Source organism: Pelecanus crispus, chromosome 6, assembly GCF_030463565.1.
Source record: "Pelecanus crispus isolate bPelCri1 chromosome 6, bPelCri1.pri, whole genome shotgun sequence".
NCBI classification, from domain to species: domain Eukaryota; kingdom Metazoa; phylum Chordata; class Aves; order Pelecaniformes; family Pelecanidae; genus Pelecanus; species Pelecanus crispus.
Window position 1 is genome coordinate 71,840,875 of NC_134648.1, and position 23,571 is coordinate 71,864,445.

General features: G+C 52.4%; 1 protein-coding gene across 1 annotated transcript; it reads right to left on the reverse strand.

The window, feature by feature from the left end:
• Nucleotides 1-550: 550 nt before the first annotated feature.
• On the reverse strand, nt 551-22,002 carry ATL1 (atlastin GTPase 1). The gene is made up of 13 exons (XM_075712042.1): nt 21,763-22,002; nt 21,275-21,409; nt 20,302-20,406; nt 19,501-19,551; nt 17,547-17,603; nt 13,367-13,459; nt 12,305-12,443; nt 9,036-9,163; nt 8,299-8,355; nt 7,429-7,500; nt 5,952-6,383; nt 3,526-3,540; nt 551-661 (listed from the first exon to the last, which is right to left on the reverse strand). Exons 1-13 carry the CDS (start codon nt 21,793-21,795, stop codon nt 551-553), a joined length of 1,428 nt encoding a protein of 475 aa, XP_075568157.1. The 5' UTR covers nt 21,796-22,002.
• Between the last annotated feature and the right edge of the window lie 1,569 nt (nt 22,003-23,571).

Consider the following 23,571-nt stretch of genomic DNA (forward strand, 5'->3'; position numbering starts at 1 on the left):
AAAAGTACGCTTTCCGTACAAGGTCATGAACATACCATAGCAGAAGTGCCCTTACAGTTTCTGATAAAGCGAGTTAATACATTTTTAAGTATGTAATTAAATAGTTAATTGAAGAAAAAACTTGGTTACATGTTATCACTTGTTCAAGTACCCGAAAATAAGTTGGCCCTTGAGTAAGCTAAGGTCTGGAAGATTTTTAGGTGCGGTATCATGTAAATTACCATTTCCTCAGTGACTTCGTAAGTAATTACGGGGAAAATAAGGCTTCATAAATTAGCTGGGAAGTATGCTGGCTATTACAAATTAAAAGCACTTTGCATTTGCGGCAGTACCAATATGTACATATTAACAAAACGAAAAAAAACAGGCCGACAACCTTTCCCCTCAAACACCGCGTTGTGGAATGCACACACCGAACCGCCTGACGCACGTCACTTGTTCTCTGCGCTCCCTGTTCCGCGGCGGGAGCTCGTGATGGGGACGAGGACGAGAGTACGGAACCGAGGACGAGACGTCCGCGCCTCCTCCGTGCATCGGCGGGCGCGAATGCTCACACCTTCTTCCTCTCCGCGCCCTCGGCGGGCTCCGCTCTCTGTGCGGGGAAGGCGTGGTGGTACAGATGCCTGTGGGTCGCCGCTGCGCTGTACAGCTTGTACAAAGCCTGGAAAAAGAGAGAGGAGAGGGTCACGTCCCCAGCCCCGCCGCGTGCGACGCGTGTGCGCGGTTTTGTGCGCCAACTCTTCTTTTTTTTTTTTTTTTTTTTTCTTTTTTTTTCCAAGTGTCCGACAGGGAGAAGATGGAAGATTGCCAGGTCGCTAATTTTTCAAAGGTCTCAGCCACGGGCAGAGCTCCCTGGAGCTGTGTTCAATCAAGGGCTACCTGCACCAAGGGACTTACGGGGCTGGGTTTTTTTTCCAAGTTTCACACATGGAGTTTAAATTTCTGCCTCCTCAGCATTTTGCTTTACACCAGACAGATATTGCATCATAGGGAGGGCTTTGCTATGGAATGGATACCTACTTTAGCTAGATTACTTTTCTGCGGACAAATGCAGATTTTTTTTTCCTTTTCTTTTCCTTCTAATTTTCCCATTTTCCATTTGTACCCGCCTGCATTTTCCCCTCAGCTGCTGAGTCTTTCTTCTGCTCTGCAGCAGGGCAGGCTTCTGTCAAGCTGGGGCTTTTGTGCAGCTAAAACAGGCTGGGTATTTCCAAACCGTGGTATAAAAATTCACAACAGGATCACAAATACCTGGATGATGCTCTTAGTCATCTGGTTTAATTTCAGGTAGTCCTGCAAGGAGCAGGGAGATGGACTTGATGATCCTTACAGGTCCCTTCCAACTTGAGATATCCTGTGATTCTACGATTCTAAGAGCCTGCCCTTCACAAGCAGCAGCACCACACTCTAATAATAAATGTCTGTGCCCATTTCTGCAGCGCATCAGTGGGAAGGGGCTGCCGGCCTCAGAAGTGTCGTCAGGGTGGGGTGTCGGGGGCAGCAGCTGAACAGCGGGCGTGGGACGGCAGGAGCAGCTGCCGTACCTGTATCCATGTGCGGTCAACGTCAGTGCGGCCATGGGCTGCGGTTCCTGTATGGAACTAAAGTCGGAGCAGCCCCGGGACCGGGACAAGGCTCTGATCCCAGCGGGCTGCGGCCGGCAGTGACATGGTGGCAGGCAAGACTGCCCTGTCCCCACGCCTCGGTGGGCTTTATACAGACTGCGAATCATAGAATCACCGAATGGTTTAGGTTGGAAAAGCCCTTTAAGACCACCCAGTCCAACCATTAACCTAACACTGCCAACTCCACCACTACACCAATTAAGGGTACAGTAATAATTAATTTCATGTTTCCTGGCTTGCTGGCTGGATTGTTTTTTCATGAAAGTAAAAACCAGGAATCACTAAGGTTGGAAAGGCCCTCTGAGATCATCAGCCCAACCATCAACCCAACACCCCCATGCTCGCTAAACCATGTCCCAAAGTGCCACCTCTGCCCGTTTTTTGAACCCCTCCAGGGATGGGGACCCCACCACCTCTCTGGGCAGCCTGGTCCAATGCTTGACCACTCTTTCTGTGAAGGAATTTTTCCTAATATCCAATCTAAACCTCCCCAACACAGCTTGAGGCCATTTCCTCTTGTCCTATCAGCCACAGGAGAAAGCCAAATGGCGCAGGAATGGCCAAGAGGCAATTCTGGTCGCAGAGGACTTGGTGTGAACAGCTGCCACAGCTCTGACACTTCCATTTCAAATGAACTCATCATTGGGGAGAGTGGGGGGGGTGAATTAAAAAAAAACCCCACCAACCAAAAAAAACCCCCAACCAAAAACTCACTGGCTGCTGCTGGGGGCCTGAAGACTGTTGGCAAGGCAGGATTAGCTCAGGACGGGGTGGGAAGAGGCAAGCGGGGGTGCTGAATGAAGCAGGTGAGGCTGAAGCCACAGCAAGGACCGGGGTGGGGTGAGAAGCCTGACCGCATCCCGAACGCCCCGGGAAATGGAGGTGGGGCTTTGCGTGCCAGCGTTTGGGAATGGCGTGGCCTGGTGGAGGAGTCTTCATGGGTTTCTCACTTGAAAAACACGCTCTCAAATCCTACACAAGCAACCTTGCAGCATTTCATGCTATGTTAGGCTGTTTCTTTTTTTTTTGGGGGGGGGGGGTGTCTAACCAGTGTCACAGAGCTGACTTTTTTCACTTGTCAGGCTTCGGTCACGAGCTCAGCGACAGCACAGCCCGCGTTCTGCCTCTTGCTGGTGCACAAGCCAGAGCAAAGCCCACGGCCCCGGAGGTCAGAAAGCTTTTGGCTGCTCAGCATTTGTGGCACGGTGAGGTACCGAACCGGCCGGCCTGCGTTAGCTGCTGGGGAAAAGAATGGGTTGATTTTTAACTACCTTTTCTTTTTTTTTTTTTTTTTTAAAAAAAAAAATGCCCTTTTGGACCTGTGAGAGCTGCTCCAACTTTAAGAGGAACTCCCCACGTAACTCAGTGGCTGAAACATGTGTCGATGCTGACAGACAGAGCCGTCAGGCTTTGGTGACACGAGAAAAGACGGAGCTGGCCGGGGCAGGAGCCCTGCCTGCACGACGCCTGCACGGTTGGTGCTACAAAACAAACCGGGGTTTTGGTTTGACCTCTCAGCACAACAGGAAAAAATCCCCAAACAGAACTGATGGGAGAAAGATGAAAAATCCCCATCATAACACACTCCCCACCCAAAAATCTCTCCCTGACTTGGCTTCCAGCACCGCCTGGAGCGCAGCGCCCACGTTTAACTCCCCTCCCCGGGCATCTGGATCACGGGGAACAATCAGAGCCCAGCTGCCAGCGAGCGTCCCGCTGCAGGGCCAGGATGCCACGACTGCCCAGCGCCCTCGCAGCTCCCCCCTCCTCCGCAAGCCCAAAGGCAGCGACGCGGCTGAAACGTGCATCTGGCTCCAAGACGCTTTTCCCCGGGAGCCAACGGCCCAGCCGGCCCAAGGGAGCCGAGTGGTATCGCATGCGGAGAACAAGAGCCACTTACCTCGTTCGTGCTTCCCTGGGGAGAGGCATGGGGAAAGGGGAGACAGAAAAAGAAAAAAAAAGAGCATCTCTGTGTATCACGCATGCCCACGGGCCGTGCTCACGCGAGCACGGTGCTCACGCCGCTGGCCACAGCCACTTGCCGGTGCCACCGTGGATTCCCCAGGGGGGCTCGCCCCGCACCAGCTGCCCCTCTTGCAGGACCCCTCACAGCTCCGTCCACCCCTCCTGCAGCCGGTCCCGCTGCCACGGGACACCCAGCGCTCGCGTGGGCCAAAGCCACGAGGGCTTTGAACCCACCGGGGGCACCGGCCCTGCGTGTCGCGGCGGGCAGAGTCACGCTGCCCGAGCCCCTGCGGCAGGGCCAGTACCGCCCGTCTGCACAGCTCCTTCTTGGGAGAACTTTCCCTTCAGCTGGAAAGCCGGCCCGTGGGGGCCAGCCGGGTGCCAGGGAGCAGCTACAGGCACTTTAACCTCTTTATTTTTCCCCAGCTGGGCAGGTTGCAAGCGGGCAGCGTCTCTGGCTTCCTGCTGGCTGCGTCCCGTTCTTGCTTAACCCTGACGCATGCCGGTTCCTGCGCAGGGATGGGCAAACGCTGGGCTTAAAACACGCCAGCGTCTCCCAAAGGCACCCGGGGAGGGTCCCCGAGCAAACGGCCGCGGTACCGGCGCTGACCGCACCGCAGCGGGGTTTACTGTGGGTGCCCCGGCTGCTGAGGCCAGGGCAGCCCAGCTGGGACGCAGGCAATGGGATGCTCTTGCTCTCAAGCTGCCTTATTTTAAAGGTGGCCCGGCTGAGCAACACCGCTCCCCAGCTCTGGGATGAAGGAACTGAATAATAAAGGCTTCTTTTTTTTTCCCTCCCTCAAAGCTGCATGTTTGGCTCCAGCTGCAGCTCTCTGCGCAGCAACGGGAAGCAGGCAAACGTGGTCACTCTTGATCAAAAACTTGCCGGTGGATAAAAAGCAGGGAAGGAGCGGGTAAAAATGTTGTGAACGGCCCTTTCCCCCTCGGAGCACTACAGAAACAAAACCCACGCCTGCGCTGGCGGCTTCTGCGGGCCGAGCAAACAATGAGCTCACCCCAGCCCTGCCACGGGAAGAGCATGAAACCATCGCAGACCCTTAAATGTTATTTCGGCACATGGGCCCGCGGCTGCAGCTGTGTTCCGGTGGGCTGCTCCCCTGGCCGGGGTGAAGCGGGGCAGTGGGAGCCTGCAGGCTCCGGGCTTTCCCTGGCAGCTCTGCGATGGGGAGAGGAAAGGGCTGCTGCAGAAGGGGAAACAGGAAGGCCCAAGTGTTAAAAATACTACGGCCATGGGCTGCGAGATAACCTTGCCGGGGCCGGGCACTGCAACGGTGACCGACGGAAAGCGCGCAAGCAAGGCAGGGGTGTGTGGGGCAGGGAGGTGATTTCTCACTGTGACCATTTTTAAGATTTCAAGGCGTTCTGCTTGACACAGGGGGGCCCAACCAAGACCTTCCCATGTTGTTTGGGGAAAAAAAAAAAACCACCAAAGAAATCAAAAAAGAGCAAGTGAGCCCAACTGACCCAGCGCAGCCACGGCTGCAATGGGAAAGCAGGGCCCTGTGCCAAAACTGGCAGAGCCAAGACCTGGCCACCGTCTCCGGCAGACCAGGGGAGAGGCAAAATCCCTGCCCTGAACCAGGAGAGAGAGACGGGGCTGTTCTTTTTGACACGCACAGCCATGCACACAAGCCCCACGCACAGCCATGCACACAAGCCCCACGCACACCAGCTCCGAGAACGCCTCCCCGGCGGGACCCAAGGTGAAGCTGCCCCGTTCCTGCAAGGTCTGAGGCTCCACAAGCCAGCATCTGGTGATGGGTACGACAAGAAGGAAAAACAAAAAAAGGCAGAACAAAATAGCTTGCTGTGAGTTTTCTCATCCCCAACCTGGATCTACAGGGCCTGTCCTTCACACCGGGCAGGATTCAGAGGCTCGGGCACGAGCAGGGGAAGGCGCGGGTTCGTACGCAGCCCCAGCCTCGCTGCTCACTCCTCTCCAACCCACCTCGAACGCTGCCTGTGCTACAGCCACGGAGCAGCCCTGCCCAGGCCCATCTCCCATCCCTAAGACGTCTCCCCCGTACAATCAACTCCACAAACTGATCTGAAAACACTTCCCCTGTCCCTGCTTTCCCCATCTAGAAGGTCTAAGGAAGGGCCTAAACTCGATGTCCCACCATCTGAAGAAGACAGGGCACAGGTCTTTCTCTCCCTGATCACAGCACGACCAGCTCGAGCAGCTGGATCTGCCCAGGCAGGCTCAGCCGGAGCATCTAACAACCCTAAATGCAAAAGCCATTTCAAAGCAGGGGGAAAAGCCCCAGGAAACTCAGCACTTCAGAACTTGGTGGGGTTTTTTTTGTTTGTTTGTTTGAAATCAAAAGCTCTTTATCCTACCTGGTCCCATAACGCTGCGGCCACTTGGTCTATTACTGCGCCCAGTTCTCTGTACTCCCCAGAGTATCTGATATATGCCCAGGTACACAGTGTGATAAGTGTCAAGCCCATGATCATGTTGCACAGACTGGCTATGATGTCCAAGCCAATGAAGCCGGTCACTCCAGCTATCACGTAAGTGATGAAGATGACCACAAAGAGCGTGGCGGGGGTGCGGGCGGCATGGAAGATGTTCTTGCTGTCGTTGTGCTTGATGTACTGGATGTAGAGCTCATCTATCTCGTTCTCCAGCTGCTGGAGGTAGCGACGGCTGAACTCCTCCCCACCCATCTTCTTCACCCCACGAAACAGCTTCACAGCCTCCTCCTTCAGCTCCATGTGTTTGGTCTGGAGGTCACTAGGTGCAAGGAAGGGCTTGTCCCCACCACAGACCTGCGTGCAAAACACAGTCCAATCACTCCAGAAACCTCAGCACCCACAGCTCCCGTGCTCTGCCGTGCAAACCACCGGAATTAGGGCTCTCCAGGCTCCCGTTTGGCACGGACCACTAGATTCTGCGGGAAGACCTCCACGACTGTGCTGTCCACCTGGGACAGCTCTGCAAGGTGCGGGTTAAACGGGGCAGTGGGTGTCTGCAGTGGGAAACTGCGTCCCACAGCTTCCTTACTCTATTTGCTCACAGCCCAAGCCAGGATCTCGGGCAACACTGACAGCTGAGCTACGCTGACCGGCAGGACCCTGAACCCCAGCATTTTCTGGTGCTGGGAACTCCACGGCTTTTTCCTTCTGCTTCAGAGCACGGACACATTAGTTTTAAGGCCCAGGGCAGTCCACAGGCGGTTTGGCCACGCAGCTCCATACCTTTTTCCTGCCAACAGGCAGCGATCTCCAATACTGATGAACAGAGTGGGGGCCTGGAAGTGGCTGGAGACAGGCTGAGCTCTGAGCTTCACCTTAAAACATCACAACCGTCCCCTCAGCAGAGCTGAGAGATGGGCTGACGGGCAGGGCATGGGTGAAAAGCCAATTATAATGACTTTACCCCCTAATTAGCGCCAGCCATAGCACGGGTTGCATGGTCACGCAGCGCTGCCGCCCCACTACATCACATTTTTGGGTTGCATCTACCCATGCTGGGAGACGCTGGGAAGAGGATGCAAATTCGGCAGAGGCCACGCGGTCTGCAAAAAGCTGCCATGGGATGAAAGAGTGACCATTTGTCAGTCACCCTCCCCTGCCCTGCCACGATACCCTGACTGGGCATTGCCCTCCTCCAGCCTGTGATAAATCCCCTTTTCCACCATGAACATAGGAGAGACCCTTTTTGGGACCCGGAACGTGCAGCACTGCAACCAGTCCTGACCAAATCCATGCAGGACGTTTTCTACCAGGAACCCAGGCAGGGAGGTTTCCCCACAAGGACAGGAGAGCCAGGAGACAACGAGCGCTGGGAAGCGACATGCTCAGCACCACCTACCTCTTCCATTCTCCTGCTGTAAGTGTCTTTGGCAGTGGCAACTGCTGCTAAATTGTTGGCTTCCGCGGTGGCCTGCAAAAAGGGCACAAAGTTTAGCTGCAGAAAGACAGGGTTAAGAAGTGTAATTGCAGAGAGCAGCAGCCACTGGCCGCCTGGGTACCCATGGTCCACACATGTATGCGGCCAGGACACGTGCACGGTACCCTGGTGCACACGTATGGAATTAAACAGTTCCCTGGTCTTAGCCAAGTGTACTCTCCCCAGCCTCTGACCAATGCCAAATAAGATCATTCTGTATTTATAGATCCAGTCTCCTCAGTCCCCCCAGGCAAAAGTCTGCATGACGAGAGGATTCCTACCCTCCAAGCCAGAACAAGGAAAACTTGAAAAGGCTTTGGCTGTGGGAAACAGCAAGAAAATAGATAAAAGGCTCAGTCATATGTAAACAGCTACAGCTGCAACCTCCCGCAAAGCCGTCTGGCTCAGAGAGCAGAGCTGCAGCCCAGCAGCCACTGCCCGTGTGCGGGGCCACGTCACCTCCGTGTGCGGCCCCACCGCAGCCAAAGACGATGCTGTTTACCTGCGGGGAAATAATTTCAGCTAAGCTGGCTGACGCTGTGTGCGCAGACAGCGAGTCACCACAGTCCAGCCAAAGTGCACGAGCTGTGCTGCCGGAATTGCTAAGCTGTAGCAGACTCGTGGCTGCCAAATACTTCCAAAAGGGCTGTTTTGTGGGTTGTTGCACGCAGGCATTTGAAATAAAAATCACAGAAGACCCAATGTGCTGCACTAGCTGGCCACCTCTGACAATTAAGTGGAAATCAACAGTAATTACAGCGCGTGAATGCCCACCAGCTCATGCTCACGTACCTGCAGCATTGACTTTGGGTGTGGCAATTCTTCCCCTTGGTAGATCTTGATGTATGCCTGCAAAACAGTGCACAGAAACTGAAATCACATGGAATATGGCATTCGTGAGCAACGCGCAAACCACCCCACCCAGTTGCAGACACAGCTTTAACAGGATGTGAAAAGCACAGAAGAGGAGGACGTTCCTGGCACAAGATGGCTTCAGCAGGGGATGCTCTGTCAGGAAATGCTATGTAGCATGGCTCAAGGTCAACTCCTTGGGTGGCCTGGGTCAGTCACTCAAGGCTCTCGCTCCACCACTTACACTAAGTATCTCTACCTCCGTCCTTCAGTGAAGGAGAAGGAGCCAGAGTCAGGTAGCCCTGGAGAGTAGGTGGTGAGAATTACTCACTGATGTCTTGCATTAAAATGTCCCATGTTGTAGTCATGACAACAAAAATAAGCTTTTTCCAAAGGCAAGAGGAATATGGCCCTCAGCCTACCTCCCCCTGGTCCTCAGTTCTCCAGAGGAGGAAAACAGCCCTGCCCGCTTCTTGGGCTTACTGCGTGGTCAAATGTGCAACCATGAGGTGTTCGCTTTCCGCAGCCATGAGAGTCAGGACCATTACCTAGACCAAGAGCATTTCCTCCAGCCATCAAGTGCTGGCCTGCCTGCTGCTGCTTTCCCCTTTAATTACAGCAAAACTGCAAGCGTGGCACACATGCGTAAGCCCACTTTCTCTTAAATAAGCCAATACCTTAAAATATTCCACAAGGCCTCGACAGGTGATATGGTTTCCATTAATCTCCTTAACATCCAGGCTCTCAGGACTAAGAAGCCAAGGAATCAAAATCTTCAAGTTCTTGATGAACTCATCGTCTATTTCTGGAAACAAAACCCAATGTCATCAGTACCAGCCTGACATCAGACTTGCACTTCGGTGTGCACTCACACGAAACGAGAGCAGGAGAGTCACGCCAGAGATTCAGACACCCTATAATTTAGTGATGTGAGCGCTCAGAAATGATCATGGTCCCAGTTAAGTTGTTACTTAACCCACGGACAGAATATACAGCTGGGCATATATCCACAAACCAGCTTCATGGTCTCAAAAATACTTGCACAAACACAAATGTGACTGCATGGGGAAAAAAAACCCCTGCTTTTGCTGATGATGCTGGTAATGTGCACGCAACGCTGATAGCCAGAGAGCAGCATCTTCTTGCCTGGACCCACAGACTCTTTGCAAATCATGACCTTTAATGTACAGGGCACGGACACATGCTGTGCCTTCCCTGTGCTCTGCTCATGGCACCCATAGCGGAAATCTTCTGCCAGGGCTTAGGCTCCCTGGCTCTCATCCCTGCCACCTCCTGTGCCAGCAGGCAAGATTTTTCTGTGCCAAGTTTTTGGTCCTCTATGAACCCATATGCACAATTCTCATTGCAAAGCATTTTAAAGCTTTTGCAAACCATTAGGCGCTTGGTACAGGTACACTACAGGCTCCTGCGAGCGACTGTGCACTTACATTGCACCATCAGACACCTCTCGGTGCAGGTACCAGGAACGGGCACACTCTCTGCTCCTACCAGCCTGTCCCCTTTGCCAAAGCATGGAGCTGGCACAGGGCACTGTTTGAGGGGTCCATGGGCTGCTTGTGTCGCTTCGACAGAGGCAGACTCCTCTCCTAACAGTCATTCTTAGGGCTTCATAGTGTCTGACATCCATTTATTGCCATTTAAATTAAACCGTACAAGGCCGGAAACAGAAAAAACAATGCAACATCCAGGCATTTGGAAGGTAAGGAGAGAGGGGAAGTTTCCCCACATTTCTTCCATCAGAGCACAAAAAGCTGAGTACAGCTCTGAGGGAACAAGAAAAACAGTGTTGAGAAGCCGCTGCCAACTCCTGTGCGGGTTCAGCACGCACCACTTGTTCAGTACTACTCAGCACCCGAAATCAAGGTGGGGACTAACAGAGATCAGCTCAGTTTCCACCAGCACACCTCCCCGCCGGCTGCCTCGCTGCCTGCTTGCTGGTTAGCAGGGAGTATGCCAGAAGAACAAGTCTGATCGCTAGCCAGACAAAACCAGAGAAAAAGTAACATCTTTCTGTCTGCTAATCTATTTTAAGTGACTAATAGGCCACTTTCTCTATTGCTAAGATTGCAAGCTGCCTGTAACCAGCGATGCTGATCAGCAGCTGGTTCACAACAAAGAACTAAAAAAATCCACCGCATGCAGCTCCTTTGAGGGTGGAGAATCTTACCATGGCTTTTTTTCCTTCCCTTTTTTTTTTTCACCTGTTGAACTAAGTCTGACCTGTAGGGAAACCACTGATCAGATAAGTCAGGAAGAATAAACATTCCTTGGAAAGCTTTTCAAAGTGAACCAATGTTCCCTTGAGAGCACGTGTAACTGGCCTTCCACCCTCCACAAGCACCAGCCTGCCTTCCAGCAACCAGCCTGCGCTGCTCTGCATCTGTGCCGAATCGCGAGGTGTAATTAGTTAATTACAGGCTTAACACCGTGTCCATAAACTTCCCGTCTCAGCCCTGCCCTTCCCCGGTTGCCTATCAGCCATCTGTCCCGACAGCACACATGGCCAGCGGCTCTGAGACCTTTGTGGCCTCCCCACACCTTTTCGGCCTTAACTTCTGCCTGGGCCTTCCACACCCTTTTGGCCTCCACCCCTGCACCTCCCATACCTTTTCAGCCCCCACCTCTGTCTGCGCCTCCCAAACCTTTTCAGCCTCCACCTTTGCCTTCATCTCCCACGCTTTTTCTGTCTCCCACGCTTTTTTTGGCCTCCCACACCTTTCTGGCCTCCATCTCTGTCTCAGCCTCCACCTCTGTCCTGGGTTTCCCACACCTTTTTGGTCTCCCACACCTTTTTGGTCTCCCACACCTTTTCAGCCTCCATCTTTGTCTTGGTCTCCACCTCTGTCCTGGGTTCCCACACTTTTTTGGCCTCCCACACCTTTTCAGTCTCCCACACCTTTTCAGCCCCCAACTCTGCCTACACCCCCCTCTCTCTCTGTGTTTCCTATACCTTTTTGGCCTCCCTCTCTGCCCGGGCTTCCCACACCTTTTCGGCTTCCACATCTGTCTTGGCGTCCCACACCTTTTTGGCCTCCCACACCTTTTCAGTCTCCCACACCTTTTTGGCCTCCACCTCTGTCTGGGCCTCCCACAGCTTTGCGGCCTCCACCTCTGTCCTGGGCTCCCACATTTTGGGCTCCCACACCTTTTTGGCCTCCCACACCTTTTTGGCCTCCACCTCTGCACCTCCCATACCTTTTCAGCCTCCACCTCTGTCTGCACCTCCCAAACCTTTTTGGCCTCCACCTCTGTCCTGGGCTCCCACATCTTTTTGGCCTCCCACACCTTTTTGGCCTCCATCTCTGCATCTCCCATACCTTTTCAGCCTCCACCTCTGTCTGCACCTCCCACACCTTTTTGGCCTCCACCTCTGTCCTGGGCTCCCACAACATTTTGGCCTCCCACACCTTTTTGACCTCCCACACCTTTTTGGCCTCCACCTCTGCACCTCCCACACCTTCTCAGCCACCACCTCTGTCTGCACCTCCCAAACCTTTTTGGCCTCCACCTCCATCTGGGCGTCCCACACCTTTTTGGCTTCCCACACCTTTTCAGCCTCTACCTTTGTCTTCATCTCTCACGCCTTTTCTGTCTCCCACACTTTTTTGGCCTCCCACACCTTTCTGGCCTCCATCTCTGTCTTGGTCTCCACATCCGCCTTGGCCTCCCACACATTTTCGGCCTCCCACACCTTTTCGTTTTCAGCCTCCACCTCTGCCTTAGGTTAAAAGCATCTGGCAATGAACAGGCAGCTGCTGGGCTTGGAAGAATGAGCCGAGCACATGTATGTCATTGGGAGGAGGATCCAGCTCCTCTCCTGGATGTTTTTTCATGGAAAACACTTATCAAGGTTTCAGGAACCAGCGGGACAGTCTGCCAGGGCATCTAAGGTATCCGCTTAAAAACCAGACCTTTCCCTTCGTACCTTTCAGTTTTCCATCGAAATTAGGGTTGGTGGCGACTTTCAGGCCCGGGTGAGGTAAGAGGAAGCAGGAGATTTTGGTGAAGCAGGAATGGATGTGCTTTCTGACGTTCTGCAGCTCTTCATGCTGATTTCCTGAGACCTGCGAGAGACCAGTTTGGGTCAGGGGGTTTCCTTCCGATGGGGACACGGGTTAACGCCGAGCCAGGAGCACGGGGTACTCCGCGCTGTGGCTGCTTACAGCAGGAAGAGCGAGCCAGAAGGACATCCCATAGCGGTACGCCACATGAGGACAAAGACAAGGCTCCTCCAGCGACCAAGGAACTAGCGTATCTCTGACCACATGCCCTAGGGCATGTTATTATCATTTGGAAAATGTACGTGTCCGTGTATGACTGGAATACAAAAGCATTTGGGATTTCCCACTAGGGCCTTTCTTGTCTCCCCTTTAATTAGGTCTCTCCACTACCAAATCACCCATGCATTTCCTGATTAATCCCAGCGGAGCCCTTGCCCATCGGTTTTACTGTACAACTACCTATTACGAAAACTGAAAATTCTAAAAACTAAAATTCCTGGTCTCTCGGGAATCTGCTGACTCCCATCTCTAACGCCTCTCCCTGCTGCTCCCAGCGAGAGAGCCCCAGGGAGCCTGGGCTTGAGCAGAAGCCTGGCACAGGCGGCCTCAGCCCTCCATTGAACGTGGCAAGGAAATTCAGCCTCCTAAAACGCCTCTTCCGTGATTTCAAGGCACCGGATAAGCGTGACCATAACCAGCATCTCCGTACACTGCACTTCACACCTAACAGCCAGCGCTGTGGCCATCCAGCTGAACCCTCACCGCTCTGCACCCTGCTCCCTGCCCAGGATTACACTCGCCAGCACCGGCTGTCCCCCAGATCAAGGTCTCACCCTCGTGCCCCGTGCACTCTCCATCCGCCCAGGGACGGCAGCGTATCCTCCCTGGGACACAAGCCAGATTTGCCTCTTCGTTCTCCATCGCCCACGAGCGTACGCCCAGGCGAGCACTGCTCACTAAACGAACCCAGGTGAGAACGAACGCACCTTCAGCCGCTTCTCCAAAAATCTTGCGCCACCATCGGATCCATAGGAAAATTCATACGGGAAGCTCCAGTCACGAACAAGGAATATAAGGGACTAGAAAACAGAGGCAGAAACACAGTGGGGTCAGTGCCATACAGTATCCCCCCGCGTCAAAGTCACCAGCTGCTCCAGCTTGGAAAAACTCCTCTTTCAAGGGCATCGCTCTGTTGTTTGCTGCTCATCGCAGGACCAGGAGCGGCTACGTGAGCTGTGTAACTCCGCTGTACATTATCAAAAAGGGGTTCGCAAGGGAGTTCGGGGCCTCCTTCCCCGCTGCCACGGCTCGCAGCAGCCGAGCACGCTCAGCCAGCAGAGCCCGCAGCGGTGGCAGGACCCCCCGGCACCCTCGCCCCCACCTTCGTGCCGCAACGAGACCTGGCCCTGCGTCTTGCCCGGCTGCAGCGGCGACTCACACCTTTACCGGTGGAAATCCCATGGCGCTGAGACCGCGCAGACTCGCTGCACGCGTGGCCGTGTCCTACGAGGGGGAAGCGGGGAGCAAACCCCAGACTGCCGTACGGGTTTGCTGGGTGGCAGTTTGATTCCCTAGCTTGAAGAATAGCTTCAATCATTTAAACTGCAAAACAAGAAAGAGATTCTTGCTAACCAGGACAAAAGGCAACGAGCTCCCTAATTCCAGCCACATTTAGTTCCATCCTATGGGAATTTTACAGGCTCATTTTTTCAGCCTTTTTCACTGGGCAGCCTTCCAGACAGACTTTTAATGAGAAGCAGATGCAGGATAACGAGGGTGAATAAGAAATTACTGGCTTTTGTAATCTTTATTGAGGCATTCAAAGTTCCTATGCAATAAATAAATAAATACCAGTACGGTCAACTTTTAATCTTTTAAAAAAAAAATAAAAGTTTTTCAGAAAAAATCCTGTCTCCAGTGTCTCATCTGTGCAAGGGACCTACGTCCCGTGTAACAAATACATGGTTTGGAGGGGGAAGCCCTGAAGGCCAAAGCCCAGGAGGGCCTGGCAAGGGTGCCAGGGTTTCTCTCCTGCACAGGAATAAGCAGGTCAGCAAGTGGAATCCATTTCATTGGAATTTCCCTAAAAATTGGCTATGTTTAGAAGAAAGATTTAGGGGAGGGAGGGAAAATATTTCCCCTCCTTATTTCTCTTCCATAAAACATCAGGAAAGGAAAAAAAAAATGAGAGAGGAGTGAGCTGGCCATTCCTAACTGCATGACAAGCCACAGCAACTGCACCCAGTTAGCTGTTTCAGGACACGCTGTTCTTTCTAAGCCCGTGAGATGCTTAGGAGACATGTCCATGTTTAGGACTTTTCCACAAACACATTATGCATGTCTTGCGCTGTTTGACTCGGGAACGATTTTCCTTCTTTTTAAGCAAAAATTGTTCCAGACGCGCCGTCTTCACCGCGCCTCATACCCACCCTCGGCCCCTCCAGCCTAGGCACCACGACCAGGGTGAGGTGCACGGGGGTGCGCAGGCGGCTACAAAACTGACCCAAAAAGACCCAAACTGGTCTCGCGCAGGCGGCAAGCGTGAGGACGCACCGTGGAGAGGAGGGAGCCAAAGGGAAATGTTAATTTTCCACTGCCAAGTATTACTTCCCTTCCAGCAGGATCAATGCAACTGCCTCGCTATCGACACTTTCAGTGCTCTCCCTGCTTGGCAGCATTTTCCTATAGGAGCTGTTTTCCAAAGCCTCCTTTACAGATTCATGTGTTTTAAGGACAAAAGAGGTTCAGCTTGTTTGACTTACAGGCCTGGAACCTCACCCAAGAAACTCCAGACTCTCCTCTGCAAAGAGAGCTGTCTCGGTTTAAAGCCTGCAGCTACCAGAGAAGCCCCTGCATCTCTCGTTAAGCCATCCTATTAAATTGCCCCCTCATTAACAGTGTGCTCCTCGCTGTTAGGCTGACTTTGCCAAGCCGCTGAGCTGCACGCTGCCTCGTCCTCCCCACTGGAAAAGCAGTTTATTTACCATCGCCCTGCTCCTGCTTCCTAATCAAAACGCTTGGCTGTCTCTAAAAACATGCTTTGCAGGGACAAGCCCACTTTGCGATGTGCACAAGAGATCTCCATTGCTCACCTGGCCACGTCACCACTGATCCTTCTACCAAATTTTATCACATCCGCAAGGGTTACCACCAGCGGTTTGATATTTTCCCCCAGATCATTAATGAAGATGACAGGGAATCAGCGAGACCCTGGGGGGAACCCCAAGGAAACACTTCTGAAGGATGATGATTCCCTATTAAAATTAGTTCAGCGTGCTCTGCCATCTATCAGTTAATGAGTTTTTAATCCACTTACAATGGATTAAAACAGACAATGCTGACTTGGTATGTTGTTCACTGGCTTTTAATCAGCGTCGTAGGGAGATAAGGCTTACAGAAGGCGACATATCATGGTGACAGTTACCTTTATCAACCGAACTCATGATCTTTTAAAAATTGATAATGGGATCGTTTGACAAGACTTGCTATCCACAAAATTGTGTGACTTGACAGCAATTACAGTCTTTGTTAAAATCAGAGCCTATTATCCAGTCCTAATGACTTAAGCATATTTAAAAGTTTCCCCTTACAGCCTCCTTTTTACTGATGGAGTAGGAAGTATTTCACTTTCACTGAAATACTTGGCTACATCATCCTGATAGTTTTTAAATAAGGAAAAGGAATATTTATTTAATGTCTGGCTTTCTTCTGTACCATGTTACAATCTTCTCCTAGCTCGTGCTACTACAAGTCATATACTTTTACTGGTAGCTTTCACATTGCTTATCACATCTGCCCATGCCAGCATCCAATGTACCCTCAAAGCTCCCCAAAATCTCAATTTGTCCATTTGTTGTATTTTTTAACCTTTTAATTTTATTTCCACTTCCTGACCACAGACACCCTATAAACCCCTTAGGCCTTCCAGGATGGTGGTAGGGATGGCAATTCTCTTTTTATGTTGGAAGGCAAAAGTAAAATAACTGTAACCCATTCCCAATTACTATTTGCATTTTTACAGCATGTTTCACTCTCTGCTCTTTTCCACTTTGGGAAGCTAACAACCCCCCATCCAGCTACCACCTAATCTACTGTGGATGCCAGCTGGAAGCTGGACGGAGCCACTGGGACTGCCAAAGAGCATCTGGTCAGAGGAACAACTTGTACAGGCTAAGGCCAGAGCCCCACAGAAGGTTTTTTTCCTTCTTTTTACCACCCCAACCATGCAATGAGCCCTGCAGCTCCACTGCAGCGTGAGGACACGCGGGGAACTCACAGCATCGCTCCCTCCATCCCCTTAGGCCCCGCTCCCTGCCTCCCCCCTGGTCCCACAGACCGCCCCCAAAGCTTCAAAACCGGTTCAAGCACCTTCCCAGCCTCCCAGGTGCACAGGATTCGATGCAGCTGTAATCAAAGCCCTACGAAATCATTACTTGACCTGTTAAAGGACTGGAGCTTTAGTGACCTGCCACAGCCACAGCATGGCTTCCTTCTGCCCCCATACCTTCTGCTTTGTCTCTTTTTGTTCATATTCACTTTCCTACTGGAAGGGGCTGTCACAGCCCACCATCCTCCCAGCTGCTCACAGCTCTGGTGTCCAGAGCAAGCTCTTGTCTGCCCAACGCTCTCCCTTTTTTGAACGCCAGCTTTTCACAGGTTGGGAAGCAGCAGGGCGAACAGATGTCCCTTATTTGAAGTTAAAACCCCACTTAAACCGAGCCTTTCCACAGCTCTGCTGTCACTCGCGAGAGCTCTGAGCTAATCCTCGTCCTTTCATTTTGCCAGGAGCAGGGATTCCCGGGGCAAGCGGGTTCAAACCTCTCTGAGCAAAGGCTGGGCAGAGTCCCCGGGTAGACGGCGTGACAAACACGCTGTAAAACCTGACTGCTTTCCAAGCCCAGCAGGACATCTGGCAGGGCAGGGCAGAGCTCTCGGCACGGCAAGGGTTCAGAGAGGAAAGAATGAGGGATGGTGGATGTATTTGGAAGCCTCTTTGGAGGCGAGGAAGCACCAAGCCTTTCCTTTGCATCTGAACCAGTCCCCAGGCATCCCCATCTCCTCCCCGTCCTGCAAACTGCAGTGACACCTCGTGGTGAAGCCAACCGGCTCGGGGACGAGCCACCTCCGGCGGAGGGGACGTGCGCTGGCCAGGACCCTCGGACTCACCTGGAAAGGTTTCAAGAATGTCTCCTCCATGGCCAGCCGGCCATACTCGGTGAAAAGCTGGAAGGAGAAGCAAAGAACAACAGGACCGTTAGCTTGTCAGTCTGCACGGCCGGGCAGATGGGCTGTGGGCCACAGGCACCGCAGCAAGGGGACGGTTGTTGACTCAGGGCTAACAGCACCATTTGCAGAGCTGGAACAGAAACTGGCTGGCTGCATGCTTTCGGCTCACGTCCGAGAGGCACACGGAGCTGTTACAATCACTGTGCTGAGCCTTCACGTGAAATATCTCAGCCTGGAATTTTTTGGCTGTGAAAAACAGCTCAAATCAGCTGCTTGCTGTTGCTTTCATACCAACCAGAAACTTCACGTGCTACAGGGGACTGCTGGAGCCCCGCTCCCTTTTAAACACTCCAAGAAGAAGTGGAAATTAATTCAGAAATAAGTACTTTCCCTGCAAACCCCCACTGTGCAAAGACTGTAAGATCAGCCTACCAGCAAGATTTGAAGGCTCTCCAGTCTCTCTGGACTGTAATTTCTAACTGAAGGCACAATAATGTATTTCACAGATGCCTAGAAATGGGTCAACATGTTAAACAATAATGGCTTAAAATCCAAACTGAAAGATCAGAGTTGCATTGGATAAGTTCAATGTTAAAAAGGCATTATTGTTAAAAAGATTTACTGACTGAAATGATACAAAATTCTTCAAATGTTGATTTTTCCAGCTGGGCTTTTGCTTCTCTTTCCTTTTTCTTAAGCTCCTGGAAAAAACTACTTAACCAATCAATCAACCACCTAAACAGAAGAGAAAGCTAGAGGTAATACCAGGAAATGGGCAGGACACATGGGCCACAAAAATCCAATTAGCTGCTTGTCTCCAACAGTCAGGGCTGTAATTACCCTTAGGGGTCACCTGTACTGAGCCAGTACCAGATGTCGATATCCAGGCCTGTAAATGGCTACCCAGTTTCTTTGGGCTTCTCCTAACAATCCCACGATCCCGTCCTACAGCATGAACAGTGCAACTTCGACCTTCAGCTTCCCCATCACTGAAGTCAAACGAGCGCTTTTACTGCCTCTACTCGCAGAGCAGTGGGTGGACGCTCGCAGCAGCGAGTACAGCCAATACATGGTTAACTACCCCGGATCCCTCCCTATTACCAGGCACTTTAGCCCCTTGCTGCAAGTCATTGTGTGTTTCCAGCCCCACGGGTCAGTCCTGGCCTCTGATGGGTCCCCGCTTCCCGAGGAAGCTCGGTGTAATCCCATGGAAACACGCACAGGCCAGCATCAGCTGTATCCAAACTGTTCCCGGCAGACCTGGCACGGGTGCTCCACACCGAGATGGTCTGTGATGGATACTCTGCCCTACGCAGTCTGTTTGATGCTCCTCTAACCTGAGCCATTAAAAAGTCAACTTAACCCTCTCTGGCTGCAGCACCACCCATGACAACTGGTCCCACGCGCTGTGGACATAAGAAAAGATACTGCTCTCCACTTTTCAGCAGCCTCATACACAGCTGAAAACCGTCACCACCTCCCATCTCGGTCATTTTTGTCTCGACTTAACAGCCTTGGTTCTTCCAGCCTCTCCGTGCCCTCCAGCCACCCGCTGCAGCGCGAAGCACAGCCGTAGGCCATTTCCAGCTCCACAGGCGATCGGCCTTGAAGGCCACGCGTCCCAGGAACAGGTCCCTCCTGGCGAGTTCCCATTGACTGCCCTGCCAAAGGACTCAGGCCCCCAAGAAGCCATGCTACGAGAGCGTAGGCAAGGCAGGTGTCAACCCAAGAGACTGTTCCTCCATGCCCATGAACCAATATGAAAGTTGGGAAACTGAAAAAGCCTTTTGTGGCTCCAAATGCAAATGTGCCTTTCCAGAGCAACACAGCTTGCAAGTGTGAAGCACAATCCAGGCATCCCAGTGCTGTGGAGCAGCAGGGACAAAGGTCTTACCTGCAAGTGCTGCAGATCATCCTCCTGCACATTCTGGGACAAGTTATAAACCTGCATTTAAAAACAAAAACTTCAGAGCACTCGGAATGGCCTGTCCTTCAGGCCAACACGTGGGTCGGTGTGGTTAAAGCCTACGACATTACCATGGGGACACAGCCAAAGTCCCAGCTGGCCCGCGGTGCTGGTACAAGACAGGCCCCAAGCACTGTACTGCTGAACAGACTCACACCATCAGACAGACAGGCACTGCTGCTCCCTGTGCAGCAAAACAGCCCGCGGGATGACCACAGGCTGTCATGCCCCAGCCTGGAAGCCTGTCAGGTCCAAGTAATGTTCCTTCTTCCCCTTTTTTATGATGTGCTGAGATCTGTACCAAGACACAGCTTCCATCCCATTCACGCTGTCCTCCAAGGGCAAAGGCCAGATGGTAGGAAGGGAAGCCCTAATAACAGGCTGTGCGGTTACTGGTGTGTGAACACCTCCAGCCCTGAGGTTTCTCCAGCAGCACTGAGACAAAAGCACACCCAGTTCCCCAGACCAAGCTCCTTTCCTCTTTGGGAGCTGGAAGCAAAGGGGTGCATCTGCTGCTGGCCCTGCTCTTGGGGTGAGATGAGGAGATGAGACTGTTCCCCGTGATGAGGGAGTCACAGGCGAATCCTGCACTCAGTGCAGCCGACACGGTGGCTTTTTGTCTCTCCCACCAAAGGCCCTGGCTAGCTGCTGTGTTAGCCTACTGCCAAGCTACTGGGTTTTTGCCACCACCTTTTAGGAAGCAATTCCTGGAGACATCCCCCTTCTTACCTGTATCGAGCTGATCATTGTGCTAAGGGCAAACACGGTGGCCGAATCCCGCAGGGTGGACTGGCTGTCAAAGGTCCCCTGCGTGTCCATCAGCAACACTGCAACCTGAGAGGCAGAAAGCTCCACGTCAGCTTGGATGCACCCGTTCAGCATCTACATCCAAGCAAAAGCACTGTCAAATGCCAAAAAGGTGTGTGTGGGGGGTGAATGACAGCTGCATTATTGTGCTGGGAATCTCACCGCTTCTGCCTCAGACTTATAATCGGTGGAGGACAAAGGAACAGAGCAGCCCCAGTCACTCCTGACAGCGCGACGACTCCAGCAGGCAGCGAAATGAATGCTATGCAATGCAGAGGAGGGAACTGCTTTGCTCCTCAAATACTTGCTGTCAGCGCAGATGGGCCTTTTCCTGAACCTGCATTAGCTTCATGTCACAGAAGCCAAACACGGCAGCATATCGCACCTCCTTAACCCCAAACACATTCAGCCAGCATTAGAAAACACACCGTGAATAATTCAGTGTCATTTTGGTGTTGGGCTCTTTGTTAAAGAGTAGATGAATCCAAACATTCCTGGCTATAAGTTGAATTTGCAGGATGCCCCAAAATCCAGTTTGCATTGTATTTGACCACCCTGAATGAAGACACTCCATTTTACAGCTACTGCTCTAGGAAAGGGGAGTAGTTTGCAAGGTCCTCAGATTCAAGATCCCTGGGAATAGGAGAGAAATAAACTCTGGGATGCCCAGAGTTAGAGGGACGCCTAGAGAGCTTATCAGGGACACCTAGACATCATATCAACTCATTGCATTAAACCCATTCATGCTAAATTAGGAATATGGTATTGAAGACCACCTCTAAACTTGCACAGGCATTTGAGCCACCTAAGACAAGGCAGGAGAGTCTTACAAAAAGCTGGAAGAGAAAAACGAGTTGACCAGCAACAGACAGCTGTGCAACAGAGAAGCACACACCTTTTTCCCATCGGGCTTGTCCACCAGGAAAACCTCACTCCATATCTGAATGCCAGTCGTCTCCCGCTCAGACCCTCCCCTCCAGGAGAAACCAGTCAGAGGCTCGTTGTAGTCTCCAACCCAGTCCACTGCTTCCTGCAGGTAGGAACATAAGAAGTTGCTGGAGTTCTCATCTCACTTTGGTTTTACACTTTTCCTCTGTGCTGCCTCCACTCCAGTGCCGGCGCGGGGGGCCAGCCCCTATAAGAGAAGTTTCCTACAGGGCAGCAAATATGAACATCTCTGCTCCGAAGTCAAGAGCCCACTAGAGACGCACTGGTGCACAGGGATGTGGAAAGATCTGCTCTGTTTTATTTTGTGAAGCCCATGCTAATGAGAGGCTTGAGCATTCCTAGAGCACCAAGCCAGTGTCCTGTCCAGCTCGGCCATGGGAGCAACGAGCAGCAGCACCATACCCCTGGGAAGAGCCACCTGAGCCAGAGCCATACCTTATTGTACATGTACCGCAGCATGAAGTCCATCAGGAATGATTTTCCTTTCCTAAAAGCTCCAGCAACGGACACGGCCACAACCTCTTTATCTCTGACAGCCTCTGAGAGGAGGATGCGGTTCAGTGCAGCTTCATCCAGTTCGAAGGAATGGTCATCTTTGACAATGAGGACTTGCACTGGTCCTGCCTTCCTCACGGACTCCTCCTCCTCCGAGCTCCACTCGTAAGTCTTCTCTGCAAAACTACCTGCGTAAACAAGTAAAACAAAAGCTGTTAGGTTCCTTCTTCTGCAAAGTGCAGAATCAGATAAGAAGGCTGGACAGGGCGGTAACAGGCCAGCTAGCCCAAATATCCATCCCAAACCAGCATCGTTCAGGGCAGATGTCTGTTGAACCTGTCCTCAGACATCTCCATGGAGACTCCATGCTACTTTGGGGCCATCTGTCCGCATGCTCCCTGCAGGCAGAGAGTTCCCTGCTGGAATCTCCCTTGACCAAACGCACCCATTACTTTTTGTCCTACAAGAGTTCTTTTTGTCCTACAAGAGTTGACATGGAGAACAGATCACTCTCTTCTTGCCTGCAACAACTCCTTACCTACACAAAGCCTGCCATAACACCTCCCTCAGCTTTTTCTATGCTACAAAAGAGAAGTCCAAGCCCCCCGATCATCCCTTGCTACCACGTCGTCTAGGCATCTGACTGCTCTCCTCTGGACGCTCCCCACCAGGTCCTTCCTGAAGGCTGTCTCAAAAACGGATGGAGCATTCAAGCTGAGGTGTCTAAGTGCCTCAGGTCTCTATCAAAGGACGCTGCCTTTACGCATCCTGTGCGACTGCTGTTTCTGTAGCAACAGCAGAGTCCTGCTCCATCCGCAGTCTGCACTAATGCTCAAAGCGTAATCGGCTGGTTCTGCCATCGACCTCATCGACGGCCTCCCCCGAGACAGCCCCAGCAGGAACCAGGCCACGAAGACACACGCCCATCCTGATAAAAGCCACTTCTTCACTCCCAAGTGGAAAGCATACGCAAAGCACAGGCACCGGCTCACTTTCCCACTTCGAAATGGCAAGGTTCCTCGCGGAGCTGCTCTCCGGCACAGAGGCGAGCGCTGCCCAGGCTGCGTAGCATTCATACGGCCTTACAAGAGGGACTCACCGCCCCGCCGGGACGGGGGAGAAGTGACGAGGACGATGCTGCAGCAGGAGCCTTTGGAGGGGACGGGCAGGGACCCAGCGTTCGGTCACTGCATCCACGCTCGGCAATGGCAGCGTGCCAGATACGTACCGCCCACACGATGCTCCAGGCCAACGCAGCTGAGATGGTTACAGCTTTTAATGGCCTCCTGGTCCATTTGGGCTGCTTTGTGTACCTGCCGCAATACGGGAGACGGGTGCATTTTAAGACCTGCTATCCGCAGACGCTCCAGCCCTGGGGTTTGCAAAGAGCAGGCCAGCTCCAGTAATTTTCCTTTCATTGTCTCCAAACTTCCCAGCACAGGAAAGAGATGCCGAAGGTGATTAATGCCAGTCAGCTCACCTACAGCCATGTGAAATCTCCTCGCCAGCAGGGAAGGGAGCGTGTGATGGAAAGTTCCCCCACATTTCTACAAAAACTTCCCGGTTCATTGGCTCAGGCTGCAAGTTTCCAAAGACGGTAGCCTGAAGTTAAAACTCCTCGGTCTCTGTTTCAGACCCTGACCTCGGGGACCCGGTTTTCAGTCAGTCCCAGCTGTTTCAAAGCACAAGGACTATGTGTGCACATACTAAAAGGCAAGCTATAAATACCAAGAGGAATGGGGTTTGCCC

Coding starts and splice junctions, on each gene's coding strand:
- ATL1 (XM_075712042.1), bottom strand. CDS start 21,795: ATGGACTTCATGCTGCGGTACATGTACAATAAG. Junction 19,552..20,301: donor CAATGATCAGCTCGATACAG/GTAAGAAGGGGG, acceptor TTTTAAATGCAG/GTTTATAACTTGTCCCAGAA. Junction 17,604..19,500: donor ATGATCTGCAGCACTTGCAG/GTAAGACCTTTG, acceptor TTCTCCTTCCAG/CTTTTCACCGAGTATGGCCG.